Below are 24,239 nucleotides of genomic sequence, written 5' to 3'. Positions count from 1 at the left end.
TGGTCTCTCCATCATTTTTTATCCCAGCTTTCTTCTCTTAGTTTTTTCTTACCTGTAAAAGCCATGGGGCGAATTCAGCAGTTACTAGATTCTGGCAGAGTTGTACTGGTGGACACTTAAAGTCAGTGACATTTTGGATAAACATTTTCTTTTACTCAGTTCATGGGAAAAAAAAAATCAGTTGAAGAGAAAACAGAATTAAATAGGTTTGAAATGTATAATGTGCTGAAGGTGACCTTGGGAAATAGCATACTTGCAGTGTGTAGATTAGGCTTCACATCTCATTACAAGAAAGTAAAGAGAACATGTGATTTAATTGCAGTCACGTTTATTTGCAGTTTCTATACACACTTTCTAGGTAATCAAACTTTTCCAACACATTTTTTGAGAGGGGTTCACAATGAAACTGTCACCGTTTTTACTAAAAATAAATACAAGACTTAAAGTGTTGCACAGCTCTAAAATATACAAAGGCTTGGATTTAATGTAAACTTTGAAAACATTTTACAAAAGAAACCATATTTGCAACAATTTAAAAAGTTCGTATTTACAAATATTACAAAAATACAAAATGGATGCAAGTCCATAAACCATTGTCTTTTCTGCCAGCATGAACTGGTGCTAGTACCAAAATAGTTACACTGTAACCTTCTTAAATTTTTTAAAATTCTTTAAGTCATATCCTACAGTATTTCTCTATCTGCCACCATTGCAGCAAATGCACTCAATCACTGACCTTTGGCAAAAGCAAACATATGCTTTATTTGCTACAACTATCCCTCGCCCTCTATGCTGCCACAACAACAAAACAGAAAGGCAAAAAAAAAAAAAAAAGAAGAAGAAAAAAACAAGAAAAGGGGAAAATGTTATTTTTCTGAACTCAGCTGTATAACTTAAGAAGTAATTTTCATAATATCAGTGCAAGCAACAGAACAGTAGGTTGAAATGACAGTTCAGCAGTTACCTGATGCTCGTACTGTACCCTGTCTCAAGAGGTGAGTGATGTTCCCTTCGCTCTATGGCCGGTCTGTCCTCTGGTGCCTTAATGGCACACTTGGAATGCTACAGGTCTCCCTGCCATTCATCTTCCTCTGACTTCCACGTTTTTTCTCAACTCTTTTGTTCATAGAGAATTTAGAATTTGTTTGGGTTTCGATCTGCTAACTATAAATTAGAAAATTAAGCAAGAGGAGACTATACTGCAATGGGATTGTTTTGTGTTTGTTCTGTATGTGAAATACTGCCTCATTATTCTGGTAAAAAAATGCCCTAGTGTATACATGTTTATTTAGGGTGTCTGTGAAGTTATTGATTGGTAATAAACAATGGTATCATCACAGTCAATTCAGCTGTATTCACTTTACTGTTTTGAATGACTATTTAACTCAGGACTATTAAACATTTTGTAAAAGTGCTCTTGGTAAAATTTTTGTGGAAAATCACTGAAGATGACAAACTAAGGATTTTCTGCCCATTATCTAAACTGGCTTTTCTCATATTCTCCAGAAGGTGGTTTGTTATATGCTAAACATTTTGTCCTGAAACATTCTCATTCATTCACTTCACTTGTATTCAGACTTATTTTCCTACCTAAGCTACTAATGTGATTAGCCTTTTGTTTCCAAAACCTTTCTCCCATTACCTTTTTAAAAACTATTTTAGACAATTTTGCAGCCCTTCAACTGGTGGATCATCTCTCATCCCAACACACCTATCACATGCACAGTAACTCTACCTCATCAACTGAATGCAACCAGGCTACAGGGGAGGACAGTAGGAAACTGAATAATACATGTCTTGTGGTAATCGCTAGACAAAATCAGATGTGGACCTTCTGGGGATTAACATTTTGGATATGTTAAACTGTTCTGATTTGCTTCGACTCTTTGAAATTGTAACAGTTTTAGATAGAACCTTCCTCTTTAAAACATGATCTACCTTCTCTAGTAACTCTCAGCTTTATGCGTTACATGATTAAAAGAAAAAAAACCTCAAAAACTGAATTCACACATCCTGCCTCCAGTCCTTTACTTATGCTTAAAACCAGCTTTTAGCTGATTCCTTTATACCAAAGAACGCTCTTTCTGCCATCCTACTTGACCTGTCCTACTGCATACCCCATTTCTCCTTCACTATTTTCTCTGCACTAACCTTTCCTCTTTTCCTAACCATATACTACAACAACCAATGCCAACTGCATGAGTTTTGGCTAAAGAGGGCCTTGTCCTCTAAGTGGCACAGATGGGGCTACATCAGTGGAAATTGGTGGCCCAAAGGAGAATCAGGCCTGTTTGTTTTATTCTGGTTAAAAATTAAAAGTATAAAGCAACTCATGGGTTCTTGTGGTTTTAAGATGAGAATATATTCAAGTAACTTCAAGTAATTCAGCTTTTATCTCCCTGCCTTCATTTGTATTGAAGCAGCTACTTTGATTTGTCTCCTTTCCCACCCCAACCCAGTCCCTCACCCTGTTCTGTGTTTCTGGTAAACCCAGACAAGATCCCTACTGTACGTGGCTGGCACAATGAACTGGAGCTTTCCCCTTCTCAGCTCAGCAATGAATATAAATAATGCATACACATACCTATTTCCCAGCTACGTTTCCACAGTGTCATTTTTGTAAATAGTTAGGTAGCATGAACCTCATCAGCACAAAGAGAAAGCTTCACTGAAAACTCATTGCAGATATTTACTGATAAATCGAAAGCGCTTCTTGCATGCTTATAATTTATTTGTTTCCTTTACGAACCAGGAACTAATCGTGTTTAAAGATTATAGGTACCAGGGTATGACTGTGTTATGTATCCCAATAGCCTAATAGGAATATGAAAGTTAAGTACTGTTTCCTCTCACATCTGTCCTCTCTGAAGCAATCCCTGCAAGAATAAAGGCCCAGGGGAGGCTGTGGGCTGGGACCTTTTGAGGCTTAGCATCAGACCCAGCTTTGTTCTGTCAGAAACACACTCATCTTCCCCATCAGTCCTCACGGTAACCCTCCCAGCTGTGCTTTCCACTTAGCTTCTTTGAGCTGCCTTAGAAAGACAAATGGTTTCTTTCATCCCCTCACAGTCAGCCTTTCCATTTCCTTAACTAATTTTGAAAATTCCTGCTTTACACTGCTCAATGCCATCCTTCAGGCCTGTCACACTGAAAGTGGTTATTGGTGGCCATGTTTCATGTTTGATATGAAAATGGTATTCACAGAATACAGTTATTACAATTGAATTCATTTGTCTTCTATAAACAAAGTTGTTATGCAGTAAATCGATTGCCACGTCCACTTTTTGATAATTCTATTTACAAATTTTTATCAAAAATATGATATTTACATATGTTTTGTTAATTTTTTCTAAAGTTTGTTTCAGCTCATTTTAGTGTAGAAAAATACCAATTCTCAAGAGCATTTTCTTTTTTGTTTTCTCCCTAGGGAAGCACTACAGTGAGGGATTTGTTTCTAGATGGGCAGCTTCTGGGAAAAAAACCCACCCAAAGTCACCTTTAAGTGTATGGAAAGTGAATAGCATTGAAATCTACAGTGACAATGGAAATGAGAGTGGGATAAACCAAATGAAGCCAAAGGAAAACAGAACAGGCATAGCATATCTTCATCCTTTTAGAAAATGTAGTGTAATAAATAGCTACAGCTGTAGTCCTTTTGTTTCCCCAACGTCTTCCAAATGCAAACACATCGAAGCATTGATATTGCCCTGTGATTGTTCTCTTTCTCTTCTTTTTGTTTCTTTTTTTTTTGATTGCTACAGCATTGGCCTCTTACGTTGACATCCTTAAGAGCTTGAGTGGTGTTGGCAGCCTGGTCCTGGCACCCACGCAGCCTATGTAGAGCTTTGAGAAGACCGATCATCGTGGGGGCTGCCATCCGAGTTCTCGGTCTCGCCCTCGGAGATGGCCTGCATGGGGGTGTTGTACAGCCTGCAGCGCACGCTGTACCGGCTGCTGCTGGCTGCCGGCGGTGCCCGCGACCGCCCCACCCGCGAGGACGCCGACATGGGGAAGTTCTTGGAGGAGAATCCTTCCGTGTTGACCCTGGGGGAGCAGGGGGAGAGCGGCGATAACGCATCAGGGCTTGTTGTGGGAGGAGACTCTTCCATGCTTTGAAGGGTGTCTGCTGTCAGCTCTCCAGGAGACTTCGGCAAAATAGGACTTTTCAGAATTTCTGTGGCAGACATCCTGTAGCTGGAATCAGATCGGCTGCCCTTTTTAAGGAGCAGTAGCTTAAACTCCTCATTGGATGTGTTGGACTTTTTGGCATTCCGGTATATGAGCCCGGGGGACCTCTGACTGCTAATGGGGGTGCCCACATTGCTGGCTGGTGGCATGTTGCTGGTTGGCAGTGTGCTGCTGGTGGGAGGCTGGCTGCTGGTCCCAGATGAAGCTCTCAATCTGTTTCTTACGGAAAGGTCTCCAGAATCCTTTCTCCCAAGAACTTTCCTTTTTGATCTGTAAAAACACAAAGGAGAACTCTTTTATACGTTTTTGTAGTATAACGCTTAGCAGTCTTCTGGAGTTTTACAGATGCTTTCATGTTAGCCAAAGTTCACTCAATCCCTCTGTAAAATATTGGAGGCTATAAGTGTCTCATGGCACTGATATGCAGAGTCCCTCTCAACATTACCCAGCTCTTCCAAGACAGTGTATGCACAACCAGCTCTTTGTAAAGACAATATGTACAGAAATTTAGGTAATAATATGCAGCGTAATCTTTTCAGTATCAGAAAATTTCAATTTCAGTTGTGATCCCAAATTTCAGCTGACTACAAAATACTCTAAAATTGAAGAGATGCCTTTTCATACCCTTCTCCCCGCAACAATTCATTCACCAGATGAGCTGCTGGTAGGCAGAAGACAGGAACCACTGCAGGTAGTTTGCTTTGAAGACGTATGTTGGTTAGAGAGAACAGCCTGATGTTTTTATCTGTAAAGCATCCCACACATGCCATGAACATACTCAGACTGCCCTCCAGGCCATAATAAAACATAAATAAATAAAGCTGCCTTTTAGAAAATGAAACTGAGTTAACTGAAGAACGTAGTTTGAGGACAAGACTTAAACATAGAATAACCATCCTGCAGCTATTGTTAGTGGACAGCTGTGCAGGGATGCATGTTACCATTTCCCATTGCCACAAGATTAGATCACCTGTGAATGACTGCAAACAGATCCTCAGTAGTGCGGGGTTTGTTTGGAGACACAAAGACATCCTCGGTGTCAGCTTGTGACTCCTCGCTCAGTGGAGACATGATGGACTCATCACTTGGAGAAGATTCTTAAAAAGGAGAGAAGCCGTGTTATGAGTCCATTGCACTTCACAACAGCACTGCCAGTTGGAGGCACCAGCTCCACTCCCAACTAGGTGGGTGATACCACCATACAGCCTTTTCCCTCTAATCTAAAAGTTGTGTCTGTTCCATATTGGAGCCCATAAAAGGACCACTGAACACGGGATCTCCCATTTACAGCATAGCTGTGATAATCAAACTCTTCTGTACCCAGGGCCAATGCTCCTCCCACTTACCTTTTCAGCTGAAACGCAGCACAAGGGAGGAAATAAATATCACAAATGCAGTCTGAATACTTTGGAAAAGTGTAAATAGCTGTGAGCTGGCTAGCTGGCCAGCTAACAGGCATGAGGGGGATCTATGCTTCAGCCCACAGAAGGAAGCTGATGTGCCACTCTGCTTTGACTCCACTACCCTCCTGTCCAAAACCGCCTGATTGGGTATGACGCAGAAAGAATTCCCAACTGACCTTTCAGCGAAGGCTCGTCTGTGCCGCCCACCGTCTCATCTGCCCTGCTGTCATCAGAGGCACTTTTGGTTGGGATACCTGATGTGATACCGTTCTCCTGCTTGCAGCCCTCTTCACTGAGTGAATCTACTGCTGCCATCTCTGCTTCATAGTTGATATTCCCAGGCACATGGTGGCTTACATCGGGTTCGTGCTTAAACTGATAGGTGATGGCTGGTCCCTCAGCTTGATCTGGGCTTTCATCCACGGGCCCAGCTTCCACCTTCCCCTCGCTGCCTGTGGAGAGCTCTTGCTGAGCCTGCACTTGCTGAAGATCGTGCACTGTTTCTGCTTCCTGGACAGGTTTCTTTGTTTCATCATCGCTTATGGGGACAGCTGAGCCCTTCTGAAAGCCATCCATGGGGACGGCACATGTCTGATTCGGAGAGCTTTCTGTTAAGTGTTCAGCGGCCAGGTATGTTTGGTCCTTCTCAGGTTTGATTTCAACTAGACCCATGCTTGCTGAAGTTACAGCTTCTCTCTCACAGCTATTCTGCCCACCAAAGGAGGAGCTTTTCTCTAAAGGTGGCTTTCCAGGGCCTGCTTCTCCTGGGGAAGTGTCAATGTACAGCATTACGGCCTCATCTGTAGAGTACTGGCGTGATACTGGTTTCTTAGCTAAGAGCGGCCTCATTTTGCCTGGAGAGACCTCAGTTGCCATCAAGGTGGTCTCCTGTATGCAGAGCAGGTCTGGGGTACTGCCTTTATGTTTCACTCCTTCAGGCTTGTTGACTGCCCGGAGGTGGACAGACTTGAGAACGGAGGGTGTGATGGCGAGGGCAGAGGGAGGGCCGGGCTGCAGGGCTTCCCCGACTGCGCTCTGCTTGCTGTGGCTGAAGGTATGCAGCTGGTGCCTGTGAGCGAAGGGCTTGCTCAAGACATTGTGAAGAGCACTTAGGTCAAGGTGAGTAGGAGGTATAATTGGAAGTTCGAGGTCTTTGCTCACTGAGGCGGTACCATCTTTTGAAAGTGGCTGCTGCAGCGATGACTTCCTCTCTGGAACTTTCGGCTTCCTCTTGCTCCCCCCTGGAGACAACGGTCCTGAAAAGAAAGCTGTCGGAAAAGAAGAGGTGGGCGTCTCTGACTGGCTGGAGTACCCACTGGAGGGTGAGGCTAACCCCGCCAACTTCTCCGGGGAGGCCAGCTTAAACTCATTATCAACGGAGGGGAGGGATGGGGTTGTAGCTCGTGACCCAGACTGAGACGTCTGGGATTCAGAGCTCTCTGGTGACTTGATGCACTCTATGACTGTAGTACCCGTAGCAGTGCTTGAATTGGACAAGGACCTGTAAGGATCACTAGATTTCAAGTCATTCAGAAGCCAGAGGTCTGCATAGTGAGGTTGTTCAGCACCTTCATCTTTAAAGGAGGGGATACTGGCGGTGTCAAATGGAGTGTCCTTTAAGCCGCCATCATCCTGGTTTGGCCAGGGAAGCTCCTGCTTGGCTGGCAGGTTGGGGCCTTCCACTCGGGAAGGTGTGTTTGAAAACTCAAGGGGCAGCTTCATCTCCCTGGCAGTGTGAGAGACATGCTGCCCACCACCGATCTTTGGTTCTTTCTTGTCTGGAAGGTCGGTGCTGCCCTCTGATTTCCTCAAAGACGAGCTGCGTTTTGGTGGGGCTGGCTTTGCCTTTGGTTTCTTCAGGGAGATGCACTGCCGTGCCTGCCTCCTGTGGCTCACGCACTCCTGCCAGGCATAGTCGGCTAGGCTGGAAGTCATGCTCCCGGTCTGGCCGCTCTCAGAGCCTGGGGCTGCATAGTTGCAAATATAGCTTTTATTACCCTTTAGACCGCAGTCAAAGTGCATGGAGGTATAGTATCCTTCAGTATCCACAGAAAAGTGTGAGCTAGTGTCTGCCTTGTCAGAGGGGGTCTTTTCAAGGAAGCTGTCATAGGTGGCCATGCTGGTAAAGCTGGGACATCCCAGGCTGTCTGCCTTTGGGCGCTCAGGGCTGAAATCCTGGCGACAGGAGGCGTCATGGTGATGGTGCAGGTAGTTCCACTCACTGTCACTTGTGTTGCTGTTGTTGGGGTCATCCAGTAAATCCGCCACAGTGGATGTGAAGGAGCTTGCCCTGTGACCCCTGACCTTGTCTGCATGGTCACCAAACTGTTCTGTGATGAAGACATTGGAGTCCTCATTGGCATTGGGTGCAGTATTGAGTGACAGCTCAGAGTCACAGTGTGAAGAGCCTGTTAGTGGAGGAGAGGCAGCAGGAGGAATGGTTTCAGATGTCTGGGAGGGACACGTGGAGCTGCTCCCGCTCCAGTTGCCGCTGGACGACTGGTGGTCGTCTTTCTGGTCCATGTGGCTGCTGAGCAGGACTCCTGCTGTGGAGATGGAGTGAATTGGGCTCCCAAAGGTGTCTGAATTGGATGAAATTTCACAGCTGCCTGAATCGACCATCCTTGACAGCCGCGATCTCCCCCTCTCGCTGATGCTGTGTTCGGGGCTGTGCAGGTGCTGAGGACAAGTTAAACCAATGGGCTGGCACTCCTGTGAACTCTGCTTGCTCAAGATCTCCTTCCCCTTTTTCGGGATCCTCTCCTGACCAGCTAGGAAGTGCTCTGCTTCATACCCTGCACTTTTGGTGGTGGCATCCGGATGGCCCTCGCTGGCCCGGGCGCCTTCGCGGGGAAGGCTCCGCGAGCGGATGCGGTTGCTCACGGCGGCAGCAAAGACCGCATCCCCGTTGTCTGCCAGCACCAGGATGTTGCCAGTGGAGTGGGAGAGGGAGGCGACAACGCTCTGCCCCCGCTGGGCACGGATCCGTCGCCGGGAGGGAGCAGCTATCAGGATTTCTTCCGTCTGGCACTCTGAATCCCGGGTCCCCAACCTCCTGTTGCTGGAGCCAGAGAATTCTGGGTTTGTGTGCACAATCACATTGCGCTCTCTCGCCACTGGCGACTCGTCTGAATCTAGGACACATGGAAATCTGGGTGAGTGGGAGAGAGCTCCACATTTCCTGGCATGAGACAACCCGCGGAGCAACCCAAGAAGGTATTATCTTCTGTATTCTTTATTTTTTAATCTTTCTGAGCATTGGACCAAATTTAAGTTTCGTATAAAGAATTTATAAGGCAGATCTCTTGCCATTGAGGTAGGGAAATTCTAGTCCTACAATATGACTTCCGCAATGCATTCTCAATGTGGAGCTGAGCTTGCTGTGCTAAATATAAAGAAAAATACTATTTTTTCTGTTTTTATGACTGTATTTCAGGTACTTAAAAATTTTCAGGAGTGTCTGCTGGACAAAACATTCCATAAGCTTCTAAAATAATTCTGTTTCTCCTACTTGTCTGTTCAGAATTTCCATTATCTGCTTCTTTACTATCAAGAATATTTGCAAGACAAAAGGATCTTTCTTTCACAGGTTCTCTGATTACTTATTCCCTGTAATAAACAGGGAATGTTTATGTAAGCCATCTTCAGGTGCAGATGAATATTAAGAAATAGCAATTCTGTTAGTTTCTTTTTGAGTTAATAAGTATTTCACACTGAATTTGCCCTCAACAGAGTTGCTCCTAACTTAGCCTGACAAAAAGTGAGGTAATTTGGTAGATTTAAGGCAAATATTCTTGATGATAAAGAATAATAGGAAGGAATTGAGGAGTGTAATAAATAAAATGAATGTTCAGCAAAACTCCCGTAGAGTACCAGCAGCTGTATCTATGGTGGATATTCAACCACTCATCTAAATTATCCAGCTGTTGTGACAACTCATCATCACTTTGTGGAGTAACATCTGTCAGTTCTTTACCTTAAACTCCCCTGATGCAAGAAAAAACTTTCACTTAATCTAGTTACTTTTTATGCACATAACTATGGGTTCATAACAGAAATAAAATGAAAAAGAAAAAAGGAACTGATTAACATTTACACAATAAGAGCTGAACACGTACATCTATATTACTCAGTAAGGCCCCCAGTCCTTCAAGGCCATATGGAGTAATATAGCTTTTCTTACTGTAGTAAATCAAAAGAACAAAACATGTCTTTCCTAAACTCTACAAGCATTTACACTTTCAAGGTTTTGTTTCTTTGGAAGACTAGCTACCGGCTCATATCCCTGCAATTTAAGTTGGTTAGAAAGCTATCTATGGAATATTTGTATTTATACTACACCTATTTCTTGTTGGACTCTTCTGGGGATGCCAGAGATGGTTTTCCTCCTCCTCAACTTTCGTCTCCGCTGTAGTACAGATTGTGAATGAACAAGAGAGCAGCGTATACTAGCCTCTCTGTCAAAACCAACTCCTGCAACCCATAAATAGGTCTCATTAGCCTTTAGAAATAGTAAACAAATTTTCATGGCTGGAACACAGTGGAGGTATGTGAGCTTGGATTAAGCCTGTGAATAAACATAAGGGAGCCCTTATGTAGCTCTTATGTAAATTATATCACAGTATATCACAGTTTTACGTCTAATTCCAGCTCCCCCTCAGCAGCCTGGTCTGCCAAAAATAACAGAAGGCATGAAAAGAAAAAGAACAGAAAAAGGAAAGAAAATCAGGAAAGCAAATAGAGAGCTCTTGGTAGCAGGGCATCTTTCTTATAGCTATTTATCTATCTGTCATAGGGACCATGACAGTAACTTAATCTGCAAAGCATTATCTGTTCACCTGTAGCCTGGCTTATTTTAAGCAAATAAGCGTAAGAAAGCATTTTAAGGTTCTAATGCCATATTGCAGTAGTTGGGTGCTTCTTAGGAGACCAATATGCCAAGGGAGCTAACATTTCAAAAAGGAAGGAGACGGCTAAAATGGGGCCATGTCACCATGCAAGTTTAGAGAGCATTCTCTGTGACAATGACACGTGACTAACAGTGACATTAACGGGGAGCTGCCATTTACTTGCAAACATCAGGAAGCGGCCTGATTTTCCCATGAGTGCAGCACACAGTGGGAGTCTGCTCAGGTCACGCAATCAAGATCCTCAGTTTAGACTTGGCAGAGTTAGACAAGTTCTTGAGTACATTTGTTTTATGACCACCTTCATACAGAATAGGTGAGAATTCATGGTTTTCTTTATGTTTCCATGGCATTAGCAAAGGGAAGTGTCTTTCAGCTCGATTTCACGCTGTGTAGTCAAAAAAAAGTTAAAAGGAGGCTGACCAGAAGGCCAGTGTCCCTCTGCTCTGGCTTTTTGCACAACTCTACACTCACTCATGCTCTCTAAAGTTGACATGAGACAGATTGGAAAAAAATGTGCCAGGTCCATAAAAACACTAACATAAGGATTGCTGGTACAGTGGTTTGTAATCTTAAGAAGAACAAACAAACTAAACCAAACAAAAGAAAAAAGAAATCCTGATAAGAAGCTCTATTTTCATAGCGTATAATTATAGAAAACATAATTATACACAGACATACACATATTACATTACATAACAATGTAAAACATTAAAAAGTAACTTTCTTGTAAAAGTTCTTCTTGAAATCTACTACAGTGAAATAGAGGCTTCAGACAGATGTCCTGTAACCATCAATGCCCCTGGAATAAGCAGAGGAAGAACTTTCTTTAATATGGAACAAAAGTGCCGTAAACTCCAACAACAATCATTTTCAAAAAGTGAACATTTCTCAGGGTTGGGAGAAGCTTAAAAAACAAAACCAGAGAACTAAAAGCAAACTCTTTGAAACAAAAAATCAATCAGCATCATTGCTGGTTTTCCAGCAACTGTGAGTTAGCTGAACATGCTCTGTGTGCCAGATGCACGGGGGTCATCTCCGAGAGGAAAGTGGAAGAGGGTATTTCTTCCCCGTGATGCATACAAATTATTCCCATTAGTGCTAATGAGAATGATACACATAAACATCCAGAAGATTACATACCATTCTTGATCTGTAAAACTGATCAGTGGAAATTTGGTTCCAATGTATGGCAGGTGGAGTCTAGGCAAAAATGGCTATTACTGGAAAAGTTAACATTGGTCCCAGACCTAGCTGTCCTCTGGCTGCACTAGGTGACAATAGTTAGAAAGCCTGCACTGGTAAGGGTCCTGTATTGAAACTAGAAGGAGCATCATTTTATCACCAGCTTTAGCTCGTGGAAATATGCCACATTACTGTGACTTTCTGGGGGGAATTTCCAGAGGCAGTGTCCAACCCATGACCTTGACCAGCTGGCTCGTGACCTGCAGCCCAGCAGGGTGTATGCAGGCAGTCCTGCCACCCAGCTGCCTGTCCTCCTGTGGCCAGAGCACTGTCCTGGAGAAAGGGACACCCACTCCTGGCTGCCACCTCCGCAGGGAGGCAGAGCTGGTGGCGCTGTGCAGTGTCACCTCCTCTGCCAGGACGGAGGGGAACTGGGACTGTGTTGCTGTCACTGGGAGGATTCATGCAGCTGACAGTGGAGCAGAGGGGCACTTGTGACCGTGATGCTGTACACCCAAAAGCCTTGGTTGTGAGCTGAAGCTGGACTGTGGGCACACACTCTCTCCAGCACCATGGTGAATCCTACAGCCTGTCTTGCAGGAAGGTTTGTGCACCACTGATAGACATGGGGAAGGACAATGGACGTGAGGGGCTGTAACCTTACCCCAACCCCCCAGTTACTGGGTAAATAGAATTAAATACAAATATTTTCTCTGGAGAATGAAGGTTAACTGAAAGCCCCCCCTTTTTTTTTTCCTGGTTGTTTACATTGAAGTCTATAACTGTGAAAGTTAGCCCACTTTATGCTCTTAAGTTAATCAAAACTTGGTACTTGAAAATATTATTGAGGAAAATTCAGATCAACTTAATGTTTACCATAGCCCTCTGGAAGGAAAGAAAGAGAAAAAGAGAAAGAGAAAAACATCCTGTATTTTGATTCTGGAAATAAATCATCTATCACATTTAATAAGTGATATACCTGCTGCTTCTATAAACAAGTTTTCCTTCAAATAAATCTAGTAAAATATATCCAAACGTTATAGAAATGAAAGAAAATGCCATTACTATACCTTCGGCATAGCTGCATGTAAAGAGATCTCAGAGCGATGGTTTGCATGCTACACATTCATGCCTTGCATGTTTAAAGCACTGCAAATAGTAGCCTACATTCTCTAGTTTCTCTTCTCCTGCTACACATGATAATCATATGATTAATTTTGGTGGCTTTCTGCATTATTTCAGTCAGCTACATTCAGAAAGTTATTTGAGGTCTTTGTTAATACAGATTGTAGGTTATATACACAACAAAAGTACATTGTTTATACAGGGGACTAGGGTTACGTTACACCATATAACATGACTGAAAATATGGGCCAAATTAATCCGAGATGCAGCTTCAGGGATTCCAGCAGTCGTGCATAAGGGATGAATTTAGCCCACCGTCTTTCAGAAACTAAATCTTCAAGCTAGGATCTTTGCCCCAAGACTGCACAATCCCATGACTTCAAATAAATTAAACAAAATAAGTACTTGACCTCCCTTGAACCATACAATAAATACAAAGAGAAATAGAAGAGATTTGTACCAGTGACATTGATGGGGATAATGCAAGAAGAAATCACTTGGGCATCTTGTTTCATTTTCTCCTCTGGAGTTGGGAGAGGTAGTGCTTTACTCCAATTGGTTTGTTTATCCAGTGTAGAAGGGATATTATGTATTGGATTTTTCGGCCTCTGCCCTAACATGACATCTGTATCTTCGTCCTCTGGTGGATGGGACTGCAAATGAATACATTCAAAATCAGTGTCTCCCACTCAGGCACACAAGGCTAATTTTGAAACAAAGCAGACACACAAATCAGAAATCAATTACAGGGATGCAGGAAGGAATCGTTCTAAGTCACACAGCACCAGATATTCACCAGTGGAAACTTAGTGTCCTGCTAATAGGAGAAAAACACCTCAGCATACTGGAACTCAGCACAGTTACAGTGACATTTACAGGCCATCTCCTCTGTCAGAAGGGGCACATCCTGCATTTGTGCATAGCCATGGCAAGCGTGTCCTGAATTACCACAAGCTTTCGACATGTGGATTCACATTTGCAACTGCAACGGGCCCCATATAACCATTCATTCAAGCATCAGAAGGTCCAAAGTTTTAAAGACCCATCCATATTTTTCAGAATAACCATTTGCATTTCATTTGTACAAACGCAGACCGAGAGCAGACCATAATACAGCCATCCAACAGCTGTGTGGTGGGAAGTGGCAGGTGTTGACAGTGCTGGGACAGGGGGATAACAACCAAAGAAAAGAGTATCCACCACCAGAAGAAATTCAGAAGATTGTTTAGAAACCATGCATATTTTTATAGCATACTACAAGAAGTACTAGATGCTGAAGAGGAAGAAACAGAGAAAAGTAAACAGCATGAAAGAAACATAGATGGTTTGTTTTCTTTTGGAAGAAACAACAAATCCCCCAATACCCTGTCTTGCAAAGAGTAATAAAGCAAGTGCGTTTTCGTGTGGTTAGCTGCCAGCTTGGGTTGGGGGGGGGGCATCTCTTTGTTTGCAAAAAAAAAAAAAAAAAGTTTCTGTTTTGTTTGGAAGGGATGGAGGCGAGAAACTTACCTTTACCATCTTCTGCCTAATTTCCCTCCCTTCTTCTATTAATACATTCTTCTGTAAGCTGTGACAACTGTTTGGCCGGCTCAGGACATCTGCCTGCCTCTCATTTTTTAAAAATGAACTGCAGTCCCTTTCAGACAGGCTTTCTCTTCAGTCCTGAATTCCCAGCTGCTTAACTAGCAGCCTTCCCTCCTTCATGCCTGCTGTTTACACTTTATTTGCCAGTTTTAGTTTCAGTAGCAAACAGGGCAAAAATAAAATGTTGCTCTACATTGCCGTGGCAGAGCATTGAGCAGGTGGGTGTTGAACACCACAGGATCATGCCCTTTCTGCCATTGTACTTTTTCCATTCCTCCGCCCAGGCTCCTCACAAATCCTGAGGGAATTAACTGTCTCAGGCTTGCCAAACAGCATTTACGTCCCGGCCCCAAAAGCATTAAAGATCTTAACTCTGCAGCTACTATTTAAACTGTCAGAGGGCACACACTTACCTCATCAGTGTCACCTCCTGCAGCACCCCCAGTGTCACCTCCTGCAGCACCCCAAGACAACCCCGGTTTCCTCTTCTCCCGCCCGCAGAAAACCCTCTTTTCCCACGTAGGATTTCAGTCAAACATTGCAGCCTTCTTTCTGCCTGCAGCTTTTGTGCCGATTCCCGGCAGACGTGAATAGCTCATATAAACTTCAAGCACAAAAGACTTTGTTTCCTAGGTAACTCCCCCCCCCCGCCCTAAGTTTGATGCACGCATGCAAAAACCCACCCTTGCACACACGCAGAGGCACATGGGGACACACACACACACACACACACTCACTCTCACACTCACGCACACGCTGCATTTGTTGCCCAATTCATCCTTCCCTGGATGACAAAGAAGCGCTGGACAAAGCTGGCAGAGTGACCCTGGCTGCCAGAGCTCCTTCTCTCCCAACAGTGGCATCGCCAAATGGCCAGAGAATAAATACCTGCTGTCGGTGTGGCATTGTCCAAACTATTTCTTACCATTTAGGAAAAAAAAAGAAAGGGGCAGTTGCAAAACATGGCAAGAGAATTAAATGCAATTGCTAATGCTACTGAGTCTGTCCAAGTTCAGGCTTTTTAAAGGAGGTGATAGGGGGAGGCAGCTTTGTGGCCTTGAGCTCCTGAAACCTATTCAAGGTGTGAAGAATGAAAGAAGGGGGGGGAAAGTTATTATTGTGTCTTACTGACATGAGAAAAACAGAAATGGCTTCTTTCAGCACAGTAAAGTTAGCAAGTGAAAAGCAAGCAAGAGGAAGGGTTAGGATCTGGAAGGGAGAAGAGTGAGACAGGGCTGTTAATTGAGGATTGTTTTTCCAGTACCTTTCTACTCCACGGGGTCATGTGGCAACACTCAATTGGGGAGGGCGAACGGGTGCTGTTAAACTATAAATGTGAAATGTGAAAAAAAAAATTAAAATTAAAAATATACACAAAACAATTATTTACAAGCACATAATTTTTGTCTGGATAAATTAGCTTCAGAGCTGAAACGAGCAGAGATTTTCACCCTGTTTCCTATTGATGGGTTTATTCCCCACAACAGATTGGTTTGGACCCCTGTGAAGTCTGTACTGGTTTTGCTTACTTGAATTATACAAAATTGCAGTGAAATTGGTTCAGCCTCCTTGTGCAGACATGCTTGAATTGTCCCAAGAATACCTTGTATTGATTGGGTAACTCAAACTGTGTTCTGCCTGGAGCTGAAGCAGTGCAAGATACGTATCCAATTACACTATAAATGTAAATTATTTCATAATGTACAGGATTTTTTTCAATTTTTCCTTCATTTTTTAGCAAATGGATATAAATAATGATGCTGATGGTAATTTTTCAGTTACATTGATTTTTACGTGTTTGTGATGATATCACTGTTTCTCTAAGTTTGCAATCATTGTGGCAGGGTGACAACAACCAATTGGCTTTATGTCAATTTTTGTAACACTTGAAAGGACAAATAGCAATCGCTGCAACATCCTGGGTCTTGGTGAATCCCTTCACCTCCAAAATCCTCTTATGTCAGAAACTCTGGGTTGTTTGTGGCAATGTCCAGTTTTCAAAATCAAGGAGTGAAGTACAACTGACTTCTTTTGAAATAGGAAACCAGAAAAAAAAAGATTAAAAAAAAACCAGGTCTGTTGACAACTCTGGAAATCTCTAGCATGTGTTGCTTGGTAGGGATTATTATTTCTCTATGCATTAGTTACACTAATAATGCCAGATAATTCTACAAATGTTTTTCCTCACAGTCATTATCAGTCATTATCAACACTACTGGGACAGATGAACAAACCTGACTTTGAAAGACTTTGCACTATATGGTCTCCTCTCAAGACAAAAAGTTGTAATGAGTCTCAAAAGGCCTGATCCTGCATCTCATCCTACTCTCTTCCTAGATATGCAACATCTCCTGCTTTTCCCAGGTTCCTGTGTGCGCATGGGAAGCCTCCAGATGAGCTGTCCATAAGGCTTACAGGAGACCAGAGGGGGGGGGAAGTCAAAAGAGAGCTGTTCCCAGTGAACATTTCCAGCAGCTTAGTTTCTGCCCAGACCAGTGGAAAAGCAGTTGTCCTGAGCTGGGAAAAATCCTTATCTCAGGAGCAGCACCTCTTTTCATGCAGCGAAGGCTGTGGAGATACTGAATACATCAACAATTTCAGTCTACTTACTCCTCAGATATCCAAGGATGGTCCTCTGACCAAGTTTCCAAACACATGCTCTAAGCAGACTGACTGCAGGTACCAGGATGGTTGAAATTCATCTTCCTCATGGAATGTGCTAGAGGATCTCTAGGGAGGGTCAGGACACAGGGAGACTAATGCTGCTGAGGTGACAAGAGTTCAGGATGTGAAAGTCTTTGCAATATCCCATGGCCTGTGATTGTCAGTGCATGAAGAGAAGAGGACAGGAGGGACCCTGAGCTTCAAGCGCAGCAAGATGCACAAGCCACTCAGGGGCAAACCTGCCCATGAGAGCAACAGCAGGACCTCAGCTTTGGTCTCAGAGATAGCAGCGTGGGCTACAGTCAAGACAAGCATGATATGGTTACTCATCTGTCTGTCCCATCAGTGCAGCAGTTCCCTACCTCACCTGTGTGCCACTCTGCCAGCTGCCTCTGAGAAAACACCTGTCTGGTTCCACATAGCTGCAGCCATCCTTTGATGTGCCCGAGGCTCAGGTCCCTGCTTAAGCATGGCAGGACAAACTTCCTAGGTAAGTTCCTATCATTAGAGATAGGACAAAAATGAAGGTGACCAGAAAATTTCAGTTCCTGCTGTCACAGCTGTGCTCCTGAGAAAGGTGGTGCCACCACTGCCTTGCCAAGGGGTCTTGAGGTCACTTGGTGCCCGTTCCCAGGTTCCTGTGGTGCCTGTCATTGGGGCAGGTGAGGCATGCTGGCACAGAGCAGCAGCCTCAGCATTTCAACACCTTCATGCTGGGGGAGGGAGTGAGCTGCTGCTTTTCAAAAGTTCTCATTCACTCAGAAAACCAGAATATCTCTAAATGTCCTGAGTAAACACATAATTAAGCAAGAAATTATTATTATAAACCCAAGGCTGTTCTGGTCTGATGGGCAAATCTGAAGCTAGGCAGTTTTAAAAGTGAATTTCTTTTGTGTGGGTGTGCTTGGCAAACAGAAACAGTGATAATCATTCTGTTAAATACAAAGCCAGAATACTTTAAGTGTGCATTTTTCTTTAATGGGCTAAGATTGCTTTGAAACTATACTGGTGCATAATTGCTTGAATAGGGATTTGTCACTGACATATGTGAGCATTTTTATTTCCTGAGCTATCCCATCAACCTCACTTGCAGAGGTGCTATTGTGCTCATGAAACTGCCTTGCAGTAAAAATCTTGTTGCATATGCACCTGACCTGATTTCTCAGTGCTCTGTGTCACTTCAGTGTGAGAGTCTTTGGTTTGTGTGTGCTACAACAAAATAGTCAGATGTCCAAGTCTGACCAGTCAACAGAGCTTCCCCTACAGAGAAAGAGATAGTGGCTCTGCTGAGGAGCAGTTCAGGTCACCTTCCTTCAGCACTTAACTTGGGCTGAGATGAAGCACCCCTGAACACTCACACCCTGATTTTAGGAAGAGCATTAGTAACACATATGTAAGTCAGGACTGATCATTAACCATTTTAATTAATTAAAACCTTAAAATATCAGCAAGACGGCGACAAAGAAGCAAATCAGCAGTCAACAAACTTGCCAGCCTGGCAAGTTATGAGTCTGCCCCATTTATTGTCCCAGAGCTGGGATCTGGAGAAAGAAATTAATGGGTCAATAACAGGACAAAAAAATGCCCCTCTTCTGCCCCTCTTCTCTTTTCCATCCTCCCAAGCTCTGAGACATGACTGTTGTTCAGCATTTTCAACATACAGGAAAGACTGGTTCAATAAGCATGATTTGAGTTATATCATGTACCTAGCCTGCGTTACCTATAGCAATTACCTTACAGGAAATCCTGGGATTTCAAAGTTAATGCACAGGGCCTATGGAACACAGTGCAACGGTGACAGGAAAAACATAAACCCAAGAGTAAAATTTTTCCTCAGTTAATTAAAAGATTGAGAATGCTAAAGCCTCATCAAGAGCACTTATCCTCAGCATGTTTGTTGAATTTAGACATGGCTGCGTTGATTCCTTCCCCCTCAGCTGTGTTTGATTGGGCAGGCAAGGCGTTATCTCACAAGAGATTTAGGTGGCAGAGTCACAGCAGCACAGGGCTGGCAGAGCCTTGGTGAGGGCAGGAGGTGGCTGGTGCATGCTGCTGCACAGTGCTGTTCTTCAGAGGATTATTTCTGACTCCTGCTGCTTAAAAGCTGCAGCTAACAAAAAGCATAAGGGATCAATATTATTTCTAACTTCAGGCTTCTATTGTAGTAGGTGGGGGAAATTTCCCTCCCAGGATAACCTTATGAATATAGTGGGTGGTATTCACCCAAGCAGAGCATCAGCATGTTGCTTCAGCATCTGCAAGCATTATATATTCTGTTGTCTCCAGCAAACAGAACATACATACAATTTGCTTTCACCTTGTGGAAGCACAGAAACAACGTGTACAGTACATCCTGACATCTCATTTAAGAACAGTCATTTATGCACTGAAAAGGCAATATGCAGAATAAGTGTGAACTAGTGTTCAATCCCACATTGACATGAGTAGAGTACAGACTCCTGGGGCTCTGGTTGAAACCTCTGTGTATCCCTCTCTCTGCCTGTGAAAGGGAGAACCTGCTGCTTCCTTAACTCGTGGGAGTTAAGGAAAATGAGATTTATTTACATGATAGAAAAACCAGGTCTAGAGAAAGGAGAAGAAATACTAATAAAAGGCTACCAGCTTTTCAGTATTTTCAGAGCACAGTTGACTACTTAATTAGAAATTTTTAACTATACAGCAGCTTTCTTACACAGTCAACTGATGCTGAAGAGAAAATAATGGGAATATTTCTGGCAGTGCTATTTTTGCTGTAAACAATAACCCTGCTCACCTGCCTGCTCCCAGTGTTTATATTTCTGTATGTTTCATTCTCAAGTTTTTATTTTATCTGCTTGTGGGTGTTTTTGTTTCTTTTGGAGCATCACAAATGCGATCAGCTAAAGTACTGACAATCCTTTAACAATTAATGTATGGCTCCAGTGTTTTGACAAGGTAAAGGAAAAACTAAGACATGTTTCATGACAGAAGTCATACCACACATGGCATTTCAGCAGACAAAGGTACAAAATAAACATCCTACAATACAGGGTAGTAGTTATTAGGCTCATTGCACAAATGGTGCGATACAAGTTCACTCTGATGAATAAAGCCAGGTAGGTTTTGTTTCTAACAGCTTCAGGCAGGATTTGCACACAGAAAGTGCAGAGCCCAACTCATGCTTGTCTCTGAACTCAGTTGTTTCTTACTGAGGTTTCATCTGGCTTCAGTAGAAAACTCTGTGAAAGTTAGTATATTCAGTTGTACTTTCTTCCCTTGGCTGTACAAAGCATCCTAAAGCAGACCATGGGGAATATTATTGAAATGGCAAGGAGATGGAATAAAATTGCCCAGTGCATTATTTTCCCTTCACATTTGCTCTAGCTGAGGCATCAGGGACAGAAAAACCCTGTCTGGAAAAAAAAAACCTCTTGCTTCTTGTCCCTTAGATTCCTGCTCAGATTATAATTATGAGTAAACTGACACTGAAATTTGTGCAATTGTGAGTGGAGACTTTGAAATACTGAATTCCTTGCTCCATCTCCTTGGTACAATAGCTGTGCCACGTGGGGATTGAGACAGTGTGGTTCCATAACACTCTGAACTGGAATACAGACATTTCAGAGCTTTGCTGGCTGGACTTGGGGAAACCCAAGAAATAAGAAATGCAGAAAAATTAAAAAGAAGTCTGAAATGCAGTTGGAATGACACAGCATCTTCACACTTAGTGACTGGCCTCAGCAGTGCTACAGGCAGGGTTGTCATGGGAACATGTGTAAGAAATATTTTCCTCATTTTAGCAAGTCCATAACTTTCTCATACTCTCCTCAGATTATTTTTGATTTGGTTTGGGTTTTTCTTCTTCATTGGCGAAAATGCCTGAATGAATGATACTTTTAAATGTGTTTGGTTGTGTATTTCTTTAGTGCAGAGAGAGACTTAAGTATGCCAGTTTTTCAGCTTTAAAAATGAATGACTGGAATGGATAGGAAAGTTAAGTCATGTCTGCAAAACCATGAGGAGCATGGAGAAAGGGAATGAGAAAGCAATGCTTACTGTTTCTCATAGTCTGAGAATCAGAAGGGATACGATGAAATTATGAGATTCTGGGTTTGAAACAAACAAAAGCTACATTTTCATACAGATTTTTAAAGTCATTGTCACAGGATGCTATTGAAGCTGAAGGTGTAAATTTGCTAAAAAATTGGATTAAACAAGTCTCACAGTCATCTCAGAGAGGTTCTTTGGTGGCTATTATTCTGTGTTTGATCTCTGGCCCGGGAACTCTGTAACCAGTTTCTGTATGAAACTGGAAGGATAAATCATGAGACAATAAACAGCATAAACCATGCCCTGTTCTTACACTATGTCCTCAAGGATCCCCTTCCGGCCTTTGGGCCAAGTGGATATTTCATCAGCCAAATCAGGGCATTTCCTGTAACAAGAGTAGCCATGAAAGAGCCTATTCCATTTCTAGTTCTCTACTCTTTCTCCACATCAAAATGATCTTGTGATGGAACAGTCCAAAATGTGTTTCCAGACCCATTTATGCTGGCATTACTTGCTTTGAACTTGAATTCATTTGTCCTTTCTTGGAATGTGTGGGACTTTGGCATCTTTCTCCCCGTAAACAGATTTGTGATTAAAAGTGAATCTTCATCTGTTGTGATTGATTTTCTCTAGTTTTAGTATACAACATGCAAGATTTTTGGAAGAGCTCTCAGCCACCTAATTGGTAGCAGCAGCCAAAAGGTACACACATAGGGAACTTTGACTCAGATTTAAGTGACCTGTTTTCTCAGTAACTTTCAGTAGTGGTAGTTCCCACAGGTCTCACAGTGGTATTATGAACATTCCTCAAAATCAGGTTTCTTATTTGAGTATCTTAATACGTGCATTTAACTTAGATAGCCAGTTTGGAAAAGTCAAACCCTGTAACTTTCAAATATTTCCCAGCTTCTTGTTGATCCCTTTCCTAATTTAAATGAAACACAAAAAGGGGCTCTTTTGGTTATCTAGTATTGCTCCCTTCAGCACCTTCCCAATGCATCAGAAGAATGGAATACACACCATACTGCTGTGCCATGAATAAAAATTCTTGTGGATTTAGCATCTTTAGTTCCTTGATGAGTAGATGATACCATCAATTGCAATCAGATATCAAACATTTCTGGCAGTCCCTGAAGCAGATAAACTTTTGCATATGTCGGTCAAAAAAAAAGCCTATGCCAAGAAGAGCAAGCTAGCCAATTATAGCATTCTCAACTTTTTCTTGTAATGCTATCATTATATCATGAAGGCTGGAACAATACCAATTAGCTATTCACTGTTGCAGTGTCTTGTAACAATCTCTGATTAACCTCTGCCAGACAGAACATCCATGTGCAGCTTCTTCTTGCCTTATTCTCTTTTAATTTTAACGTTGCTCCATTTACAAGGGGTTTGCTCAGCAATAGGTCAAGGCCCTTTGAAGTACTCTGGGTGCAGTGTATTTGCAATTTCCAAAGCAGAACATTGCCAGATGCCTTGAAATCAGTAGAACAACAGCCCTCCAACAGCTCGTTTGCTTCTCCTTAGGGGAACGCTGAACCCGGTCAGAGGTCTGATATGGGTGGGCACAAAGTATAATGCTTTCCTTCTTGAAAAGAAAAAGGTGGACCTTCAATAGCCAAGACATCTGCATTCAGCATGACTTAATTTTGTCAACTAATACAGGACTCAGAGAGTTGCTCACTATTTGTTACTATTTTGTGTTCCACAGATGGAAGCAATGTATAAAATGCACTGGTTGTTTTCCAAACACAGCAAAGATTCAGGCCTTTAAGCACTGTGTATGCAATTGCAAAAGAGATGCCTTGTTCCCCTATCTGATACTAAGAGAGCTTTATGTTCAATAGCCTGTCCAAACTATCATCTGTAACTAGTTCTGATCCTTAACATGGCATCACCTTCCCTTTACCTTTCAATGACCCTACCACAGCACTAGCTTTGATGATGACTTATAAAGAAACAGGTAATCCTTTTCTTCTTCCTGTCTTCAAACTATTTTCTGTGCTGTCCTTTAACACCAGGATATCTCTTTTAAGTTGAATCATAAGGCCTGCAAACTTAACCTGTTCAAAGCCTGCAGTGATGGTGATGCTGGCCTCAAAATTAACCAGATAAGCAGCCAAAAAGCTGAAACAGTCAAACTAATGCAAATCTTATTATGTATTTCATGCTTTTTAAATGAGAAACAAAAGTTTTCTTAGGGACTGGTTGGCTGATGTTTTGGTCCCTCAGCAGGTGTGACTCGTTTACTTTGAGTCTTCTACACTGTGAGTGCTTAAGCATTATAGTATTTAAATATGTGTAATACAACAGATTAGGATGAATGCACTTGGATTTTTAAGCTAAGTAAGTGATGATTCAGTGTGGTGACTGAATCACAGGTGTAGCATCTCTTGAGATGCCAGCATCCCTGACCTGGCAGATGCAGAGCAGATCTATTACAACCTGACTGAGAGCTGGCATTAGACAATGCCAGCTTCACTTAAAAGCCAAGTCCAGGCCTGACTTACACCTTTTAAATGATGCAGTGGCTCTTAGTACAGGGCAAAATTAGCTACTTTGACACTTTTGTGAGTAAAACACTCAGAGCCACAGAAATACCAAAGTCCAGCTGAAGCCAGTGGGAATTATGGACCTAATCAGAGTTAAAGTCGTCAATCTAGCATGTTTCCTTTAACAGTGACAAATACCATACTGTCAATACTAACTTGATTTCAAATCAGTGCAGCATTGGCAAGTCAGCACAGATATACAGGACCAGATCTTCTGCTGGAGTTCCTGCTTGGCTGGTTGTAAGGACATGTGTGAGACATGAAACATCTAAAAAGCTGCATGGATACGAACATTGCCAAACAGGACCATGAAAAGCGTAGCTTCTTGGGGTCATGCTTCTGAACGTCCTGCACACACACAAGCCTCAAGCTGGCACTCAAAGCCCTTGAACTCTTTGCTCCTGGCAATGCTAATGCCAGGGCTGAAATTACAGCACTTTCTGAAATTATGGGAAGGCCCTCAAAGTGCTACCTCTACAGCCTGAGTGGTGAATGTGGAGGACTTGTGGAGGAATGTGTGAATGAGAGCACATGTGTGCTGGCCACGGGTAAAAAAGAAAGAGGTTTCTGATTGAAAACAGCCACCCTGGGGCTGACTGCTG

The 24,239-nt window shown here is 42.9% G+C and overlaps 1 protein-coding gene across 5 annotated transcripts in view; it reads right to left on the bottom strand.

The window, feature by feature from the left end:
- Positions 1–219: 219 nt before the first annotated feature.
- Positions 220–24,239, bottom strand: part of NHS (NHS actin remodeling regulator) — a 247,877-nt gene continuing 223,857 nt past the window's right edge. For 3 of the 5 annotated variants that reach the window (XM_038152287.1, XM_038152316.1, XM_038152326.1), the window contains exons 4-9: positions 15,657–15,719; positions 13,269–13,461; positions 9,933–10,064; positions 5,768–8,725; positions 5,159–5,285; positions 220–4,458 (exon numbers count right to left, since the gene is read on the bottom strand). In XM_038152287.1, the coding sequence (XP_038008215.1) occupies positions 3,834–4,458; positions 5,159–5,285; positions 5,768–8,725; positions 9,933–10,064; positions 13,269–13,461; positions 15,657–15,719 (4,098 nt within the window). In that variant the 3' untranslated portion in view covers positions 220–3,833. The remainder of the gene's footprint in view (positions 4,459–5,158; positions 5,286–5,767; positions 8,726–9,932; positions 10,065–13,268; positions 13,462–15,656; positions 15,720–24,239) is intronic. The other 2 variants (XM_038152307.1, XM_038152295.1) reach the window with 2 other exon arrangements.

The sequence above is a fragment of the Motacilla alba genome, chromosome 1 (genome assembly GCF_015832195.1).
Source record: "Motacilla alba alba isolate MOTALB_02 chromosome 1, Motacilla_alba_V1.0_pri, whole genome shotgun sequence".
In the NCBI taxonomy this organism is placed as follows: domain Eukaryota; kingdom Metazoa; phylum Chordata; class Aves; order Passeriformes; family Motacillidae; genus Motacilla; species Motacilla alba.
This window is presented reverse-complemented; position numbering and strand designations above follow the sequence as displayed.